The sequence below is a fragment of the Accipiter gentilis genome, chromosome Z (assembly GCF_929443795.1).
Source record: "Accipiter gentilis chromosome Z, bAccGen1.1, whole genome shotgun sequence".
Lineage (NCBI taxonomy): Eukaryota > Metazoa > Chordata > Aves > Accipitriformes > Accipitridae > Astur > Astur gentilis.
Genome location: NC_064919.1, coordinates 61,220,562 through 61,239,322, shown reverse-complemented (window position 1 = coordinate 61,239,322; position 18,761 = coordinate 61,220,562). Strand labels below are relative to the sequence as shown.

The 18,761-nt window shown below is 36.0% G+C and overlaps 1 protein-coding gene across 3 annotated transcripts in view; it reads left to right on the top strand.

The window, feature by feature from the left end:
* The window catches only part of POC5 (POC5 centriolar protein), a 31,252-nt gene that overhangs the window by 3,173 nt on the left and 9,318 nt on the right, over nucleotides 1-18,761 (top strand). For all 3 annotated transcript variants that reach the window (XM_049795438.1, XM_049795439.1, XM_049795437.1), the window contains 5 exons: nucleotides 510-609; nucleotides 5,594-5,741; nucleotides 14,552-14,748; nucleotides 15,130-15,306; nucleotides 18,012-18,116. In XM_049795438.1, the coding sequence (XP_049651395.1) occupies nucleotides 526-609; nucleotides 5,594-5,741; nucleotides 14,552-14,748; nucleotides 15,130-15,306; nucleotides 18,012-18,116 (711 nt within the window). In that variant the 5' untranslated portion in view covers nucleotides 510-525. The remainder of the gene's footprint in view (nucleotides 1-509; nucleotides 610-5,593; nucleotides 5,742-14,551; nucleotides 14,749-15,129; nucleotides 15,307-18,011; nucleotides 18,117-18,761) is intronic.

Here is an 18,761-nt window from a genome sequence, read left to right as displayed (position 1 = left end):
CCTGTGTCACTTTGTAGGAATTTTGTACTGAAACGAGCTGATAAGCTCCAAAACAATACAGTGTTAATACAAAGGAGGGACTGACACAGGAATGTATCTGTAAATTAAGGCTTCTGTTATTCTTGATATATCTGTTTCTTTTTTTTTCCTCTAGCAGTTTATTTTAGTTACCATTGATGTAAAATTTTATATTGTATATCATGAAGCATTAGGTATTAAACTTATTCAGTCAATGCAAAATAAGAGAAAGCTTTTACATTGTTGCTTTTGGGTCTTCCGTTGATTTCTTTTAAAGTCAATGGAAGTCTTTTCATGGTTTTGAGTATGGTTTGGATCAGGCAGTTTCCTACCTAGCATTATATAATGAGACTATACAATCAGTTCAGCCCACAGAATGTGCACTGATGTAGTTTTTACAGCAGAATCTCTCTTTCTGGAGAAAATGTTGGTGAATATATGGTAAACATATCGGAACTGAAAAAATAATTTCAGCTTCTACTGTTTTATAGACTAACTTTGTGCAGAATGTCATCAGAGGAGGAGAAAAGCACAAGTCCAGTTTTGCCAAAAGACTCTGTTCGAGGCAGTTCTGTTTCTTCAGATATTCAGGTAGGAAAGATTCATGGTCATAAAATTTTGTTTGGCAAAGGATAATTATGAGGAAATCTAACAAAACTCGCATCTTTTTTATGTTTTACATGTACAGGAAGATAAAAATATTAGTGACAAGAAGCAAACTAGACAAAAACTGAGATTAAAATACCTTCTCTTGGATTCCCTTTTGTGCATTTCACAAGAAATTTTAATTTATGTGAAAATTTTTATCTAAACTTAAGAAATTGATCAATGACAAGTAAAAGCTACAAGTAAAAGAGTACAATTTTATTACCTTTTTTTTCTGGTGTTATTTTTTATGTGTTAGGTCTTATCAAGAAGCATTAATTTGACACAGTAGGATAGAAACCCATTATTTCTGAGGGATGAAGTGTAACTATGTGTTAGGCTTCTTACATGTTGTAAGAGCTGAATTTTTTTTAATGGATTTATTTCCCTTGGAGTAGGATTGTGGCCAAGTTAATCTCAGAAAGGAAATCCTTTTTTTTTATTTTTATTTTTTCTTCCTGCATCAAATATACCAAGATATGCTGGAACTATAACAGTGGCGCTTTTGCCTTTTCTGTGCTCAGCATTCTTTCGAGACGATGCAAAGATACTGGATAAAGTCTTTGTCCTGTTCTTTTGAAAGCAGCAGATTTTCATCCTTTAATAATTGGTTATTCCTATTTGAGCAGTGGGTGGGGTTTTTTCCTTTGATAGGATTCTATCTAAAACAGGCTAGTTCTGACATGTTCTGGTTTCAGCTGGGATAGTTAATTTTCTTTCTAGTACCTGATGTAGTGTTATGTTTTGGATTTAGTATTAGAATAAAGTTGGTAACACATTGATGTTTTCAGATTTTATACTAAGTCAAGGATTTTCCAACTTCTCATGCCCAGCTGGTAAGAAGCCTGGTGAGGGCACAAGAAGTTGAGAGGACACAGCCAGAACAGTTGACCCTAACTGGCCAAAGGGATATTCCATACCATGTGATGCCATGCTCTGTGTATAAACTGGAGGGAGTTGGCCTGGGGGGGATCACTGCGTGGGAGCTCAATGGGCATCGGTCAGCGAGTGGTGACCAATTGCATTGTGCGTCATTTGTTTTGTATATTCTAATTACTTTATGATTATTATTATTATTATTATTGTCATTTTATTATTGTCATTACTGTTTTCTTCCTTTCTGTCCTATTAAACTGTTCTTAACCCACAAATTGTACTTTTTTTTTCCCTGATTCTCTTCCCCCATCCCACTGGGGGAGGGGGGGGGGGGGGGCGGGAAGTGAGTGAGCAGCTGCGTGGTGCTTAGTTGCTGGCTGGGGTTAAACCATGACATGACAAATAAGTTTTGCTAGTTGTCCTGTAGAAACACATCTCCACTCTTGTCATCTGGTGGAATGGGCATGTACAGCAGAAGCACTGCTAAATTAAGGGATTTTTTTTTTCTTCATGTGGATTGACTTTGTCCCTTTTAAACTACTTGTTTATGGGCAAGTAATTTCTGCAGTTTGTATGCTTCCCTATTTGTGGTCATATCTCATGGGTAAGTTTTCTTTGTTCAGCAACAGTAAATGATCTGTTTCCAGTGCCTTTTGTAGTTGGAAAACAGGATGAAGGCATTGTGTAACAAACCTTGAAAGACCAGAATTTTCTTTTATGATCTGGTTGATTATTAGGAGATTCTAAGGCCGCCTTGTAGGGAATGATAAAGTAACTAATGTTAATGAATGACTGTTTTGCAAGTGAGACCACATACGGAATAGAATAGAATATTTCAGTTGGAAGGGACCTAAAACAATCGTCTAGTCCAACTGTCTGACCGATTCCGGGCTGACCAGAAGTTAAAGCACATCATTAAGGGCATTGTCCACATGCCTCTTAAACACTGACAGGCCTGGGGCATCGACCACCTCTCCAGGAAGCCTGTTCCCATGTTTGACCACCCTCTCAGTAAAGAAATGCTTCCCAACATCCAGTCTAAACCTCCTCTGATGCAGTTTTGAACCATTCCCCCATGTCCTATCAGGGGATCCCAGGGAGTAGAGATCAGCACCTCCATCTCCACTTCCCCTCCTCAAGGAAGCCGTAGGGAGCAATGAGATCGCCCCTCAGCCTCCTTTTCTCCAAACTAGACAAACCCAAAGTCCTCAGCCATTCCTCACAGGAGTCTATTACTGTTGAACAACACTGGGGTCACAGCTGAGCAATAGGAATGTTGACAGGGAAGTACTCTACTTCTTTTAGATAATTTTGAAGGGCCTTTTTTGGTAGTTTTATTTGGGCCTTTTTGATAATTTGGTGCTTTTAAATAGAGGCCAGATTATTACCTTTTCCTTACAAAAAGATTCCACTGGCTCTTAGAGAATTTCCAGTTACTTGTTATTGAGTTGTGCAAGACTTTATCCATTGAATCCATTTTTTTTTGTGTTGTTTAGTAACCTTGACTGCAATCCTAAGGACAACCTCTATGCAGCATCTGTAGATTTCTATAATACTCTAGGAAGGAAGAAAAAAACCCCCACCTTTGAATGCTCTTGTGCCCTTTGTTCATTGCAACACTGATTTATTTACTTCTACAAAACCAAGGTAGTATGTATTAAATGATCAAAACTCCTCTGACCTTCAGGCCTTAGGACTGTATTACTGTAGTTTTATGCTCTGATAGACTATTTGTAGTTGACATAACAGCTTGAAAGTTTTGTTTCAAGCAGAACAGAGATAGTAAGAAAACCGAAGTTATATTGTTAATTTTATTTTATTATGTTTTTATTTGAAATTTTTTTGTCAATATTGCATTCCTTGCAATGCATCCTTGTTACGCAGTATTTAAGATTGAGATACTACACCTCATCACTCAGTGTTTCCGTTTCTCTGTCTTACATATTCTTATTGCGGTCTCCGGGATTATTTTTTGTGTGTCTTAACTTTCTGGTTACAGTTGGGATACTGTGTTTTCTTTGATATTTGCTTTCAACCTCATTCCAACAGTATTGTAATATTATAATTTATAAGCATTTATTTCCAGATTTTTTGCTGGATGCTGTCTATTGACACTTTCTGTTGGTGCGTAAGAGTGTGTATTCTTGCACATAGTGGATTCTTTGCATTTTAATAAGAGTGTCACATCTTGAAAGACTAGATAAATTTCCTGCCATAACTTGGTATGTATATTTTGAGTGCTCAGGATGTCTATAATGAGGCACATGGTGTGCTAGTGATTAAATTGGGTGTCTCAAAGTGAGCCACCAACTTGCCCCTGACATCTTACCTCCTATGTCCCTTGAATTAGGTAGGTAATCATGAAAGCAGCTGCATCAGCTCTGACTGAAAACTAACTTGTTTGGGAGGGAGAGTTAGTTTTAAGTTGCTATTTGGTCACATGATCTCTTTGAAGAAGACAGACAAGTGATCTAATGTCTTCTGCAAAATCATTTAATTTGGATGACTTGAGGTAAAGGCTAATGTATTGGCTTTTTTACTCTGCTGAAATTTTGCTGCAGGGAATTTTGTACAGTTCCATGTAGTTCCTGGTTGAATAACTCATCTGAAGACACTGTTTTCTTCTTTTGACATCTGATAAAATCTAAACTGTATTTCTTTAGAAAGGTATGGATATGGAAAAATTGGTAACTTGTTGATTCACAACTAACTATACCTTTTATGTGGAATGTGATACTTCCGTTTGCTTATCAAAAAGATACACTGTCCATTTGTTTGTAATTATATAGCTTCATATACATTTAGTCTTTTAAATTTAACCTAGTAGGTTAGAAGATGGGAAACGGAAATTTGACAGGAAATTAGAATTCAGCTAATATGTACAAAACCTAGCTTCTTAAATTCTTTAATTTGTTGGAATGCCCTTAAATGTAAGGGTTACACTGAAAGTTAAAAATATTATCCTTTTCAGCTGGAGATTCAAAAACATATTACATGTAATTGATACCTTTAACTCATTATTTCCACTCTAACTTTCCCCAGCTTGAAGAGAAAAATAATTTTTCAATTCACAATTGGTTTTTGAGGTTTGACCTTGTTAAGATACTAAACAGAATTAGTGTGATAGTATTAAATAAGAAAAAATGACTGCTAGTAGCCTGGTTTAGTACTTTCCAACTAGTGTTTTTTTCCAAATGTTTCATTAGTGGCTTTGATCATTTTCAGCATTTAACTGATCCTGGAACTTTTTTTAATGAATTACTGGATTGTATGTTTAAGATATAATACAGATTGTTCAGTTTCACATTGAACTCTAAATACGTGCATTCCGAAAATCTGTTTAATTAGGAAATTTCAAAAAAAATATTAATTGGCTTACTTTGGTACATAGTATAAGGCCACGCACCACTTAGATTGGTTTATAACTTTTTAACAGGAAAAGCTTTTATTTTAGTTATATATACACATTCCCTATTTTTATATAATTTAAAAAATTCATAATATAAGGTGAGAATAATAATATCTAATCTAAAGAAAATACTCAATAATCAAATGTCTTTTGATTATTGGCTTTAGAACTCCCACCATAGAAATTGCAATGTTATGGAATGTGAAGTGTGTCTTGTGTTCAGTAGCATCTTTGTCGTGGATATAAAAATACATATTTTTCTTTGCACTAATAGTAATGCTTAGAAATAGTATCAGGTGATTAACAGCTTACACGATCTGGAACTTTTCATGTTTTTGTTTAAGATGCCTATTATGGTATCCATTTCTGGCATCTAGCAAAGTCTTTCTGTGTAACTATTACAGTGCATCTAGTTTAATCAGAATGAACATGAAACAAGAGAAAGGTAAATTATCATCATCAGGGTAGGAAACCAGCTTGCTTTTGCAACTTTAAGGGAAATCCTCTTAGTTTTCACTGTAATAATAATAGTAATAATAAACTTTTCAAAAATTATCAAAACCCATTTCTACTCCTTCCTACATATACCTAGTTTTTAGAAATGTAATTGTAGTTTTATAATTATTCGTTATCACTTTGTGACAGGATGAATATGAAGAGCTGCTTCATTATGCTGCAGTAACTCCAAAGTTTGAACAGTGTGTCTCGAAGTGGTCAGAACCTGCTTCAGAACTGAGAGCAGGTGGCAGATTTTCAAGTGTAACAGATGATGCCATTCACCGTAAGACTCCAGGTAGTATGTGCAAAGAAAGCTATGTGTTGAGCTTACAAGAGCGATGGTATAACTTTTTTGACTTAAGTTTTCTAATAGCTACTGTTTGAAAAATATACGTAACTCATATATAGTACATTTGCATTTTGCACAACAAGAAATTTAAGAAGGCATTCACTGAAGGCTTCTCTCTCTGACATCACTTGCAGATGATAGTACTGACGTGCTGACAGTGCTCTGTTTTGTGATGCAGATGTTTAAAGTGGTTGGTGTAATAATGCAAAAAGGGGTGCGCTTACAGTATACTTCATCGAAATTTGACAGGTCACAACTGGTTTTGCTCATATCCATGCTGCCCTGATATATAAATGAGTATTTAAAATATGATTATTCGGAAGTAAAAGTTAACCTTAAAAGGGCTTTGGGTAGTGACTGATCATGTCATTACATGAATGTCATTCTTGCTCTTTTAGTTCAACCACTCTATTCTACTTTTACTTTATTGCTTAGTATTTAGGACTGTATTAACTTAGAGTCTTGTGATTCATTAGTAACACTGGTATTTATGGTTATATGTTGTTTGCTTTTGTCACTAGCATTTAGATTGAAGAAGCTCTGTTAATTTTGCTTCAGAATAGTAACAGTCATACCTGCATTATTTCTTTGCAAGGGAGTTTAACTTAATCAGGAAGAACTTAAACTAAGTTCTATTCTTTATCATGCTATTTCATGATAAAAGTATTTACCTACAGTTTCCCCTTCACTCTTTGTGACCCTCGAGGATGGGCTTCTCTCTGCTGTTTAGAAGAGCATGGGGTGTAAAACGTGTAGATGATTTTACTACTAGAGACTAAGCCTTGAACTGCTGTGTAAATCTCATGCTAATCGTTGTGTTGGCATAAATGTTGTTCGTGGCTATTGTATGCAAGAACTCGACTGTGCTGATCAAAGCTAAATAATTCTCCGCTGGCAGGAATTTACCAGTGCAATTGCAAAGAACAATGCAGACACTGAAAGTTGTTTATTTCTTATTAGAAAAAGAATGGTAAGTAAAAATAAATGTATATTCTTAAATTGTTTGTTGTTTTCACTGGAATATAAAGCAGTCTTAGTAAGCTGTCAATTACCATTTAGTTGACTCATGTTAATACAATATAATAAAAAATTATCTAGAAACAGGTTCTTAAAATACGGAATGTGATTAAAGTGAGGGGGGTAGTATTGGTTATGCTCTGTATCCTTCTACAGTGAGTGCAGTGCAGTTTAGGTGCATTCAGACATCCAAGCCAATGCCTCTCTTTCCAGTGTGCCATAAGGAGAAATGTTTTATCATTCTTATAAAGTAACAAGAGAAATCTTAGTCCTTAAGGACATCATATCGATAATTTCTTCCCATGCAGAATTAGTGCAGTTGTTCTTCTGAATATCAGACTACCATAGGAAATGTAGAAGGCATGATTTTGAGTTCACTGAAAGCATGAGAATGGAGGTTTGGAGAGAGAGAATGTTCTGTAATGGAAGTAGATCTGGAATTAGAGTGTGAATAATGTTAGAAAAACTTCTGCCAACAGAAGAGTTTCAAGTGCAGCCTTTGCATTTTGATTTTTACATACTGAAGTCTATTAACTTGATCCAGTGTAGTTATGTCCTGTGTGGGGTTTGTACCAAGTTGCATATGAAGTCAGATCAATAAAGCTGCTGATATTTTGTACTATGGCAATTATTCTTGAACAGTCAAACATTGTTGAAAAAATTCCACTGTAGTAAGAAGATATTCCTGCAGCTCCTAGAATGAGAGCAGTTGCTTGGGGTTTAAAAAATTTTGATACACAATGTTTTGATTAGGGGGGGGGAACATCCTCATCTGTTATATCAGGTTGAGGTACCAAAAATTGCAGTCTGATAGGTTCAACTAAAGGTAACATTTAGACCATCTGTGATTTCCACAGCCAAAGAACATTTTGTTGCTACTGTCAAGAGTCCAATATGCTCTGACCATGTTCCTTTAGATACAAAACGCAAAGAGGGTTTAGTCTTCTAGAACCAGTTTACTTGTCTGAAGATATTTGCTGTTACATGGGATCTTGGTTTAGCAGAGTGACACAGCAATATACTGAAATCTCAATGTAAGCACGTCATGGACCATTTGCATCTCTCAGATTTACAGGTCAGCATATTCTGTAAATTAAACTTTATTTTCCCATCTCAATAGGAAAGAGAACAAACACATCAAAAAAGGGCTCCATCTCCTTTGTACAGACTAGTCTAACATGTGAATTCACAAATTCTTCCCTTAATTCACGAGGTTTCTAACTCACAAGTTCTCCAATTCATAACTCGCAACTTGTAGGTCACACCCCTGTGAAGCATGCTTATCCTTCATCACAGTGCAGGACTCCCCTGTATCACACTGGGAAGCACGAAAGCCTGAGCAGTCTGGCTGCTGTTGGATATGTTTCAAAACCTTTTTGGGTAAGGTGACATATTTATACCTTCCAGCTTGGAAGCTTGGTCTATACTATCTCTGTAAGTTAGTGGATTCTGAAGGAACTGCCAGACAATCAATGTGCAAGGATTATGGTTGCAGGAGACAGGTGATAATGGCTTTGTAATGACCTTTAGACCTTCTGTCCATCATGTCCTGCCTAGAGCTATTCTTGCCTTGACCTAATGGCACTACTCTCAGGATACAACAGGCCTTACATGAACTGTGTGTTAGCCAAAATCTGCACAGGACTTGAGTGAAAGTCACAGCATGATAGAGTAATTGTAATATACAGTTAGATCACAGTACAAACATGATTCCTGTTACTGGTGTCTATACAGTAACCGTCACGACACAGGCCATCACCAGTTGCCGGGAGGGACTATGTGGGTTAAAGCCAGCTCAAGCTCATTGCTCTGTTGAAAGGTCATTTTGCTGGTTGCTCAGTTTTTGTACTGTGTTGGGTTGAGCCAATGCTTCCTGCATGCTCCGCTGGCTAGCACAGGAATGTATTCACACTTCTTGATTAACTGAGGCCACTTACACAACCAGTTGATCCACTCATCTGGTACAGCCATTTACCAAAAACAAACGCCACCCTCTGCCCCTTCCTGTGTTAAGTTCAGCTTTCTTTACAACAGCTGTGGTCACTCCCTGTATTCTTCCCTGAGCTTCATGATCATACTACTCATCTCTGAGTCTTCTTCCATTGTAGCAGGCTGTTGATCAGTCACACTAGCAGATTGCCAGGATTCAAAAACACTTGCAAAATTCTTGAACTGTCGATCAGTTCAGGTCAGCTGCTGGAAGCATTTGTCACCTGGAGTTGTTCTTAAAAGGGGAGTAGAAAATTTCAAACCCAGCGATGTGGAATTCTGTTACGGAACAAATTCTTGTTCAAGTCTTGTCCCCAGTGTTCTCTCTGTTTAGAGTTTTGTTTCCCAGTTTGAGAGGAATATTGTTTTTTTGTAAGGGAATATTTGTGATGTGTGATACTGCTGCTTTATAAGAAAGGTGATCCGAATCAAAACACTAGACTTGTGCTTTTTTTTTTTGGTAGATGACTGTATACTCTATTTCTGATCATACTTGTCTGAAGAGAATATCTTAGCCAGCACTGTCTGCTGTTTGCCTTTAACTCTGTGAAAGGGATTATGCTCTTACATTTCCCCCCCCCCCCCCCCCGGGGCTAAATGTATAGCCTATGAAGTCTTTGTTCCTTTTTGCTGCCTAAAGGTGTGCAATAGAAGAGAGAGGACAAATTTCCATTCCCTTGATTGCTTCTCTTGAAATATTTGAATAGAGTTATCTTTTAATATGCTTGGTATTACCAAGTAAGAGTAGTAATTTGCAAGCTGCAGTTAATTGTCATGAGACAGGGGGAAGAAACACTGTTAAACTTGATGGTGATCAAAATTTTGCATTGCAGTTTTATGTATCATTTATTACAATGAGCCATGTATTCCTCTCAGTTATAGACACTCAGATGTTTATTATCTTTGCAAAGGGCAGCACCTTGCAAAAAAACAATTTGTCTTTTATTTTCAAAATGAAAAAAATTGTTAAAACCAGTAAAGAACATGCTCTGGATCTTCTCTGAGACTGACGCAAGAAGAATATTTACACAGCCCTATCATGCTTCTATTAACTACACATTATAAACAAACTTCTGGTGCTTTGCTGGTTTATCAAAACATAGGTTTGCTGTTCAAAATATCACTATGTCCTGTCAGTTTAGGAAGGAGGTGTCTAATGTCTCCTTGAGACACAGCTTGAAACAATCTAGTTGTAAAAAGGTTATTTCAACTTTTAAAAAGGATCTGACCAAAATCTGTGTGGATTGTCCAGCTCATAGTTCACAAATGAGTTTCACCATGTCTAGTGCACACAGGCGACTCATGGGGGGTTGCAAAAGTGACCCAGCCTTGGGTTGTCTTGAGGCCCTGTCTCTCTGCAGAGACGACTCACGGGGAGCTGTGTATAGAGCTTAGCCCTGGGTTGTCTGATAAACCCTAAAGTAAACAGGGTAGTGGGTGCACCATTCAAAGAACGAAAACCTGAACTGAGCTTTGAAATCTCGTAACAAATAGTATGCCCTGAGTCTCAATTCAACCACTATTCAGTTGCTGGGGAAGCAAGGTAAAAAAAAAACCAACCAAACAAACAAACAAAAACAACCAAAAAACCTGGAGGGTTTCAGCTTCAGTTTCAAATGACAACCTTGTGTATTCAAACAATCACAGACCAGTGAAGGAAAGATAAGGGGACACTCCACTCAGATATACATAATCCATTTAGGCATATATCATAATCCACTCAGACGTAGTCATACACACCATTCCACAAGTCTGGAGATAAAAACTCTAAGATTCAGGTTGGAAATGGGGAGGAGTCACTTCTCTAACTATGCAGTTGGCTTGCGAAGGAAACCCTTTCCCCCCCCTTGATCGGGATGCTGATCAAGGTAACTTCCCTGGGATTGAGAGCCCTTGCCTGGAGGGGTAAGTGAATATTGTTTATGCTTTAAGTTTGTAAATGTGGTTGTCTGTGAATCGCTTGTGGTTGTAGTAATGTACTACTCTTGCCTTAAAAAAATTGCAATAGTGCATTCCTCCATTGTATCTGTAAAACCTGCAATAGTGGCGTGTTAAGTCTGTGAGTGAAGTTCAAGTCATTTGCTTGAATCTTGCAGTTAAATCCTTTTCCATCACACTGTCCAACTCTTCTATATAACCTCTAGTACTGAGCAAGGGTGATTGCATATTTGAGTGCTGTTTGCCACAGCGTTAATGGCCTCAGAATACCTTTTTGTTTTTTTCACTGACACTAATAAGAAGACTTTGGATGAAAAGTGAGAAAGTAGTTAAATTCAAGTTCAGTATTATACCTCTGATCCTGATCAGATAGGATAGATTAGCAGGTTGTCTATGAAGGACAGTTCATTTATTGTTTAGTTCTATTCTTTTGGCATTGCTACATGTTCATACTAAAAATCAGGCTTTTTGACATTTATTCTTTCCCTATCCAGCTCTAATGCTGTTGCTGTGTTAAAATAACAAAATTGTAAATTATTAGGGTAGTGTTCTATAACTTGGTAAAACAAAATGCATATCTGTGCTGGGTATAGAGTTAATAGCTAAAGGTTTGCTCTTCTGCAGAGGTTCTGAAGGTTGTAATGGTTTTTCTCCTTCCCCATGTGATGTTGGTATGGAGACCAACAGTTTCCAATGCCACATGATGCTTTCTGAAATTAAGTTCTGTTTGTGGAGTATTCTTTGATCTGGCACTTTTACTTTCTGCTCAGGTTTTTGAAACTGAAGTGAATGTTCCCATTATGATGGTAGCAGCCTAATTACTGATAATCTCTGTTTGTTGCAGTAAATTTAATGTTACATAATATCTTCCCTAAAAGAAAAATAAGAAAATAAGAAAAATAATTGGAATAAAACATGCTGTACTATTCAATTCAATGTCTAAATGCTTTTAAGCTTTGAAGCCTAAAACTTAATTTCCTGTTCTTGTTACCAGTTTAGTTGATTAAATTTGAAAATGGCTAAGACCGGAGCAGTAAATTATTTGTAGCAAAGTTGTGTAATGATGTGTCATACCCAAACAGTGGGAAAATTCCTTCTCTTCAGGCTACCAGTGTTCAGTATTGATCCATTAAACTTCTGAGAAGTTTTTTTAAAAAACTGTACGTTTTACCAAATTGCTGCCCTCAGCTTGGGCCACTGATAGCAGATCATGTGTGAGAACAGTCTGTCAGAGCTTATTTGCTTAATAAAAGCAGAAGTAGTCAGATACTAGAGGAACACATTAAAAAACCCAAAACAGTAGTATTAGGATAACAGACATCTGGAAAAACAGCTAATTTCATTACCTCTACTATAAACAAGAATATGGTCTAGAGATTTGTTAGAGTAAATGCATGTGGGGATTATTTAATGAAATACATTTTTATACTTTATCATACCCAAATGGTTCAATGACCTTGGTACCTTAGTGCACTGTTACTGAATGGCATCTTTTAATGCAGTGGAAGGCACAGAGGTGACAGAAGGAGAGCATTAGGAATAAGAATGAAATTAATAGGTATACTACTAGAAAACTATGGAAGTACTGGAAGGCCAAGATAAATTACATAAGATGATGTCATGGTTTAACCCCAGCCAGCAACTAAGCACCATGCAGCCGTTCATTCTTCGCATACTGAACTCAAAACATAGCGCTGTACCAGCTACTAGGAAGACAGTTAACTCTATCCCAGCTGAAACCAGGACAGGTGATGATATAAATATGTAACAGATACTTTCAGTGGATTCAGTGAAGGATATATCCTATGGCAAATGAGAAAAATGGAAGCTGAGTTAGGATAATCTGTACATAGAGAGGATTAAGGGGAGGGGAGTGATAAATTTGTAATACTATGATCTCAGACTATGGCAGTTGTCAGTCTATTTTAATATCCTGGTTTTATTGGTTACATTTTGTTCTGGTTTTTTCTTTGTAAATAACTTGCAAACTGTGCTGTGTAAGTTGGCTATCTTTGAATCCAAGCAAATAATAAAAGTTTAAAAATAAAAACAAACATTCATGCATTTTACAGCAACGTCACAACTGAAGGAAGAACACAGTGACATGCAGGAATGGGAACAAGTGGTGAAGGTCAGAACTGGAAAGACTTGGCAATAGTAATGCTGCCAAATATTTTACATTATGAAAGGCCAGCCAGATTCTTCATCACTGAAATCAGATGTTTTTCAAGTACACTGGGTCATCTGTCTAGCATGTCATATTTTTTTGAGATCTTTACAAGCAACATATATTCAAATTCTTCCATTAGCTAACCAATACTTCTCTCATTTGTAGGAGAAACAATGACAAAAAGCTAGAGCCTGATCTTAATATACTGGTGTGATTGGGAATAATCTGTTTATGGTCTTCTGCTTACGTAATGGTGTAGGGAATTTAGTTTAGAGAAATGGTGTGTTAGATGGGGCTTCTTTAGCTCAAGCTGATTTTAATTTCATGATGTGTAGTTGTGTATGACCTTGGGAGAAGCACCAAAAAGCCATTGTAACTGCCTCTGCATCACAGTTCTTCCTTATTTTCTTCTTGTTTTGGAGCATGAGTGTAGTAGTTGCAATTCAACCTACTTGATTGGGAGGAGTATTAGCCAGACAGTTCTTCTCACCTCTTTTGGGCAGGAGACCTAACAGTGACAATAACTGTAAAAGAGTGTCAACCATCACGCTCAACCTTGAATAATTAGAAACATACATTTCCAGCGTCCACTGAAAATACTGCTTTGTGACAAACAGTTAAGCTTGTCTCTGCATGCTTGTACCAAAAAATAGTACCCATCCACTATGAAACCAATTATAGAGACAATACTTGTTTTCAGAAGTGATGACTAGAATGTTAGAGGTTTCCTCTCTCCATTTATGAAAGAAGGATAGTATTCTTTTGAAGGTGTCCCAGTTGTTATTAATACCAGGAATCTGCTAATCCCTCTTCTTTCCAAATTTTTTTATTCAGCTGTCAGCTCGAATAATAAATTTTCTATAAGGACTAACTAAATATGAAACAATATTTAATTTCCTCTGTTTACTTAAATATTAACTTCTTTATTCTTAGCTCATTTTTTTCTTTGCATCGGTTAGAACTCAAACACATGCCCATTCATTTCTGGGTGTGGATTAATTTTTACTGCAGTGGTGGTTAGCACAGTACCTGGAAGTGAGGCCTTGTTGTGTCAGGCATTATATAAATTCATAGTAGATATTTCCTTTTGCAAAAGAGTTTAAAATCTAATTAGATAAGCAAATTCAAAGCTGTAAGGAAAATGGATGCAGGTACATACCAACATTGAAATATACCCACAGGTTGCATTGTGAATGCAGCAAGGCAGGCCCCTGGCCTCAGGAATTTACAGTCTCATTAAGGAAAATGGCAAAAGTTTTTAGATTTTTGACCTGAGATGTTAATTGACAAGAAGTCTTTACTGAGAGAGATGCTTTTTGTTTCTGGCAACGCTATTTTTTTGGTACTTGATGTGATCATCCTCTTTAAAATGAAATGACGTTAAAAGATTCTGTTCTTTAAGGGTAATGTAGTTTTGATTTGACTAACCATACAATAGGACTGTTGGTTTAAATATACTTGTATCTTGGAAGCATATATTTGAATTGGGTAGTTTGTTTTACATGGGGAAAAGAGGTTTCTGATGGCATAAATCTTTTGGGGCTTGGGATTATTTTAAATGCCTAGCTGCTGACTTCAATCCAGACTGCAGACCAGTTAGCCTTTCCAGAGTATCAATCCTTATTCTCTGTTTCATTTTTAGTCTTAATATCTGTGAAGGAGCCTTCTGAAGCCAATATGGAACGACTTTGCCCTGTTCTTTCAGAAGAGACTTCTTCACAAGGGTCCACATGCGGTCCAAAAGAAATCAATGAAACCATAGTGACTGAATTAACTTTATCTGATGAAAAAGTAACTCAAATAGAAAACATACTTGATCTCTGGAGTGGAAGTCTTAAGGTATTTATTTTGTATGGAATCCTTAAAAGTTGTATACAGATGTCAGTTTGTTGTAGAATAAGTGAGAGTGCAGGAAAAGTTGCAGTGTGATTGGACTGGGAAATGGTGGTTTTCTTTTTGATTGTTGTTGTGTATTGCATATAAGCACTAGAATATCTTCTTTCAAGAGCTTTGGAATAACTTTCTTCATAAGGGATGTTCAGTTATTACCATTCAACAGTTTCTTATGTCTGGTAATATTTATAGATATAAACAGCCTGTGTAATGAATGAAAGCGTGACTGTAAATATTCATGTCTCCTTAATTGCTAAGTGTTTTTAAAGATTAGGGAGGAGGGAATAATTTTACTGATTGCACTACTGTCATCCTTTAACTTTTCAGACAAATGTTCTGACTGAATTGAAAAGATGGAAGCTTAGTTTGATAGAACATCACAAGCTTCAAATGAGACAAGAAAAAGAGAAACATGCTGCACATGTGAGACAATTAGGCAATGAGATGGAAAACCTGAAGGAGTTGCTACATACTTATGAAATCTCTATTGGCAGGAAAGATGAGGTAGTAATTCAGTTTCATAATTCAACAGTTTCTCTCTTTTTAAAAATATCCACATTGAATTTTTGGACCTATCTCCTTGGAACAAAATTCTTCTTCTTGCAGGAAGTAGCATAGAGAAGTAAATAATATGTTTAGACTGTATGGTAGAAAAAGAATCATTGTTGCTAATAATGTCCATACGAACAGTGGAAATGTAACGTGTTGTATGTACATATTTGGCATTGTTTGCTTCTTAAATCTAGGGGCTATTGTTGTTCCTTACTTATTTGGTGAAGATCACACTGGCTTAGATGAGTCTATTAGCTCTTACACTTTAAAGGCCTTTAATTTTTCAATTATTTGATTGGTCTTGTGGAATTTTAAATCGGCAGCAGTCTCTGAAATGTTAAAGAGTTTCTATTTTAGGATTCTTAGGAATTGTACATTTGTACGAATTCTTAGGATTGTACATTTGGGGTCTCTGAGTTATGCTTCTCTGCTATCAACTTCAAAATTAACTAGAATTGTGGAAATGGATTTAAAATTTTGGCAGCCCTGCAATCACATAACGAATCCTCTTATTGCTCTCCTGAATTTTTAACCTAGTACTGGAGAACACTTAATGGAGTTTGGGTTTTTAATTCCTATTTAATTTTTTTTTAAGAACATCCATTGGAGGAAGGAGTTAAAATATGGAAGAAGATGATGTTCTTTCTGTGTCCATTTGGAAAACAGTCTAATCTGACAGACAAAGCAAATATAAATGTTGTAACATTACAAGAACAAGATTAGTATAATACCATTTAACTAGTACATAGGTGCAGAGCCATAGTTATTGCAGTGTATACCATTCAAATGTATCTAATTCTTTTGGATATCATTATATGTCACTGACACTTAATGTGCCATAATTCTCAATGATACTCTGAAAGCAGTATTTTCTTCTGTTACCAAAGAAATAATTTCTTCAACCAATTTTATAGTTCTGTTTCTAAAAAAAAATTGTTTTCAATAGAAAAGTATTATTGCCACCACTTTAACGGTAGGTGGCAGTGCTTCCACGTATCACACCAGATTTAGCAAAACTGCTGTATTCTGACATGGGCATGACCCAAAGTCCCTCAGCCTCACAAATATTATGAATACTGTAGATTCTTGTTTTCCCATTGTAAATCTCACAAATGCTTTTTAGTGGCAAAAATGTACTACTTAACAAACACGGATTTAGGCTAAGACTTCTAGTGTGTATCAACAGGTATGCAGCATCAAAAGCTGATGTTTTATGTTCATATATGACACCTTTTCATCAAAAGTAGTTAATTTATTCATTAATTCATTTCGTTTGCTTTTTATTTTTCTTGATAGTTTATGCAAATTTACTTCTAATTTTAGATGAATCCATTGTTACTTATATAGCTGAGACTCTTTAGTTATTCTGAAACTGTGAAAAGTTAAAATTAGTCATATTTAAGCAGAGAAAAGTAGCTTATGCTAGATTTATTAACATACAGTATTATGAAGGACTTAAAATTCTAGAGATGGATCAGCTTTAAATTACTTTAAATGTATCAAATTAACCTTTATTTGTTTCTGACTTTGATATTTTGAACACTTTCAAGAAACCAAGCTTTTGCCTAGTAATATTTTGTTAAACATTCTGAAGATTGACTGAAACTGTTTGTATGGAATTCTGTACTGAAACAAAATAGGATTTTTGTAATATTTGCTGGTTGAATTTGATTTAAGGGTAAATTTTACTTCAAGTATCATTCATTTCATTGGTGTATGTTCAATAATTATTGCATGTAACATAGGCAATATAACATATTAAGATGTGTTAGCATATAGTATCATAGAATATTGTTTTTCACAATCTCTATGCAGTAGTTAACATAACTTTACGCTACTCCCCAAGAGTCCCAAGATTGGTCACTATTGCCCATTGGAGTTGCTCAGATGTCACTGATGGCAGAATCTGGCTTAAGAAGTTAGGCAAAAATATAGGGAAATACTCAGTGATTTGGTGTACCCAATTTGCATCATGCCTGGCCTAATTTTTAATCGGGAGACCTCAGCTGTTTCTGTATACTAATTAAAATGTGTTTAGAGATTGGTGGTAAAAGTCTCTAGCTGCATTCTCTGTCCAGTAGATCATCTTGCCTCTGAAATGTTTTGATAGCTATAGGCCTATATGATATCTTTCATGGGAACTTTTAAAGAGAATAACAATTCATAATCAGATTTTTCTAGATCTTAGCAACTCCTTAGCTTGTTTATTCTGTTCAGACAATTGGATAACCTTTCTGCAGCTAAATTGTTTCTTTACACTTCAGTTAATTAATAATGCACTAAAACTTTTAATATAAATGCTCCTGACTTATCAAAATTATCTTTGAAATAAGTGATTCTTCTGACTTTATGCTACAGTAACATTTAATTATAAGGAAGTAGCACAGAAGCTTGCAGATGTAGCATGAAATAAGAATTCAGTTGAACCTTTCCTAAAACTATACAGCGAAAGTGTTTCAGTGTTGAAGCCAGAGAAATTTTAGTTCTGATTTGAACTCTGATTGTTTTTTCCTGCTTGATTAGAGTAAGGGGAAGATTCAGTAGAAAGCATCTGTTAAAAGCAAATGCTTTAAGTGAAAAATAACTGATGCATAAAGTACATTGCATTTGACCTTACAAAGAACATAGCTATTGAAATAGTGTTAATATTTCTGCAGGTGATTACTAACTTGACCCAAGCATTAGAGAGGCAAAAGGAGAGAATAGAGTTGATGAGAAAGTTTACACTGTGGCGGATTCAGCACGTTAAAGCCAAACAAGAGGTATGTGGGCAAAATAAAAATGTGATGAAAATGGAACCTTTGAACTCAAAAGGGTCAGAGTTGTTGCAGTTCCTGTTACAGTTTGAAGAAATGACAGTGTTTCTATTTTGATGTGTTTGACAATGTCAAATAACAGTTTGAAAACATCAGTTCTAAAAAGAATGCTGCTGTCGGAATACTCTCTGGGATGGGGGGGGGAAATTAAACCCATACTTGTCTTATATTGCTCCAATTACTGTGATCAACTCACAGCAAATCCCCATAAATTACAGGATCTACATTTTGAAGTAGGTGCTGAGGGAATCTCTGCCTAAATTTCAAACACATTATGTTTGAACAGTGATGTGATACAGTATCACGTTTTTGGGGGAAGCCACTTTTTCACAATTAAAATATCAGCTGCCCTCTTTTCTCACATTGCCAAAAGTTGTAGCTAAGACCTGGTCGCACACAACATGTGGGCGCTGCATCAGGCATCTAGCAGTAAACAGTCTACTAAGTGAAATATGACAGAAAAGGAGGAGCCCATTGCAAGACTACAAACCTCTCCCATTCCATGCTGTTAAAAAGGAGAAGCTGTGTTTGGGACCTTTGTTCATTGGTACAGATTCCTGGATAGACTAAAGTTCTTTGAACACTATGATT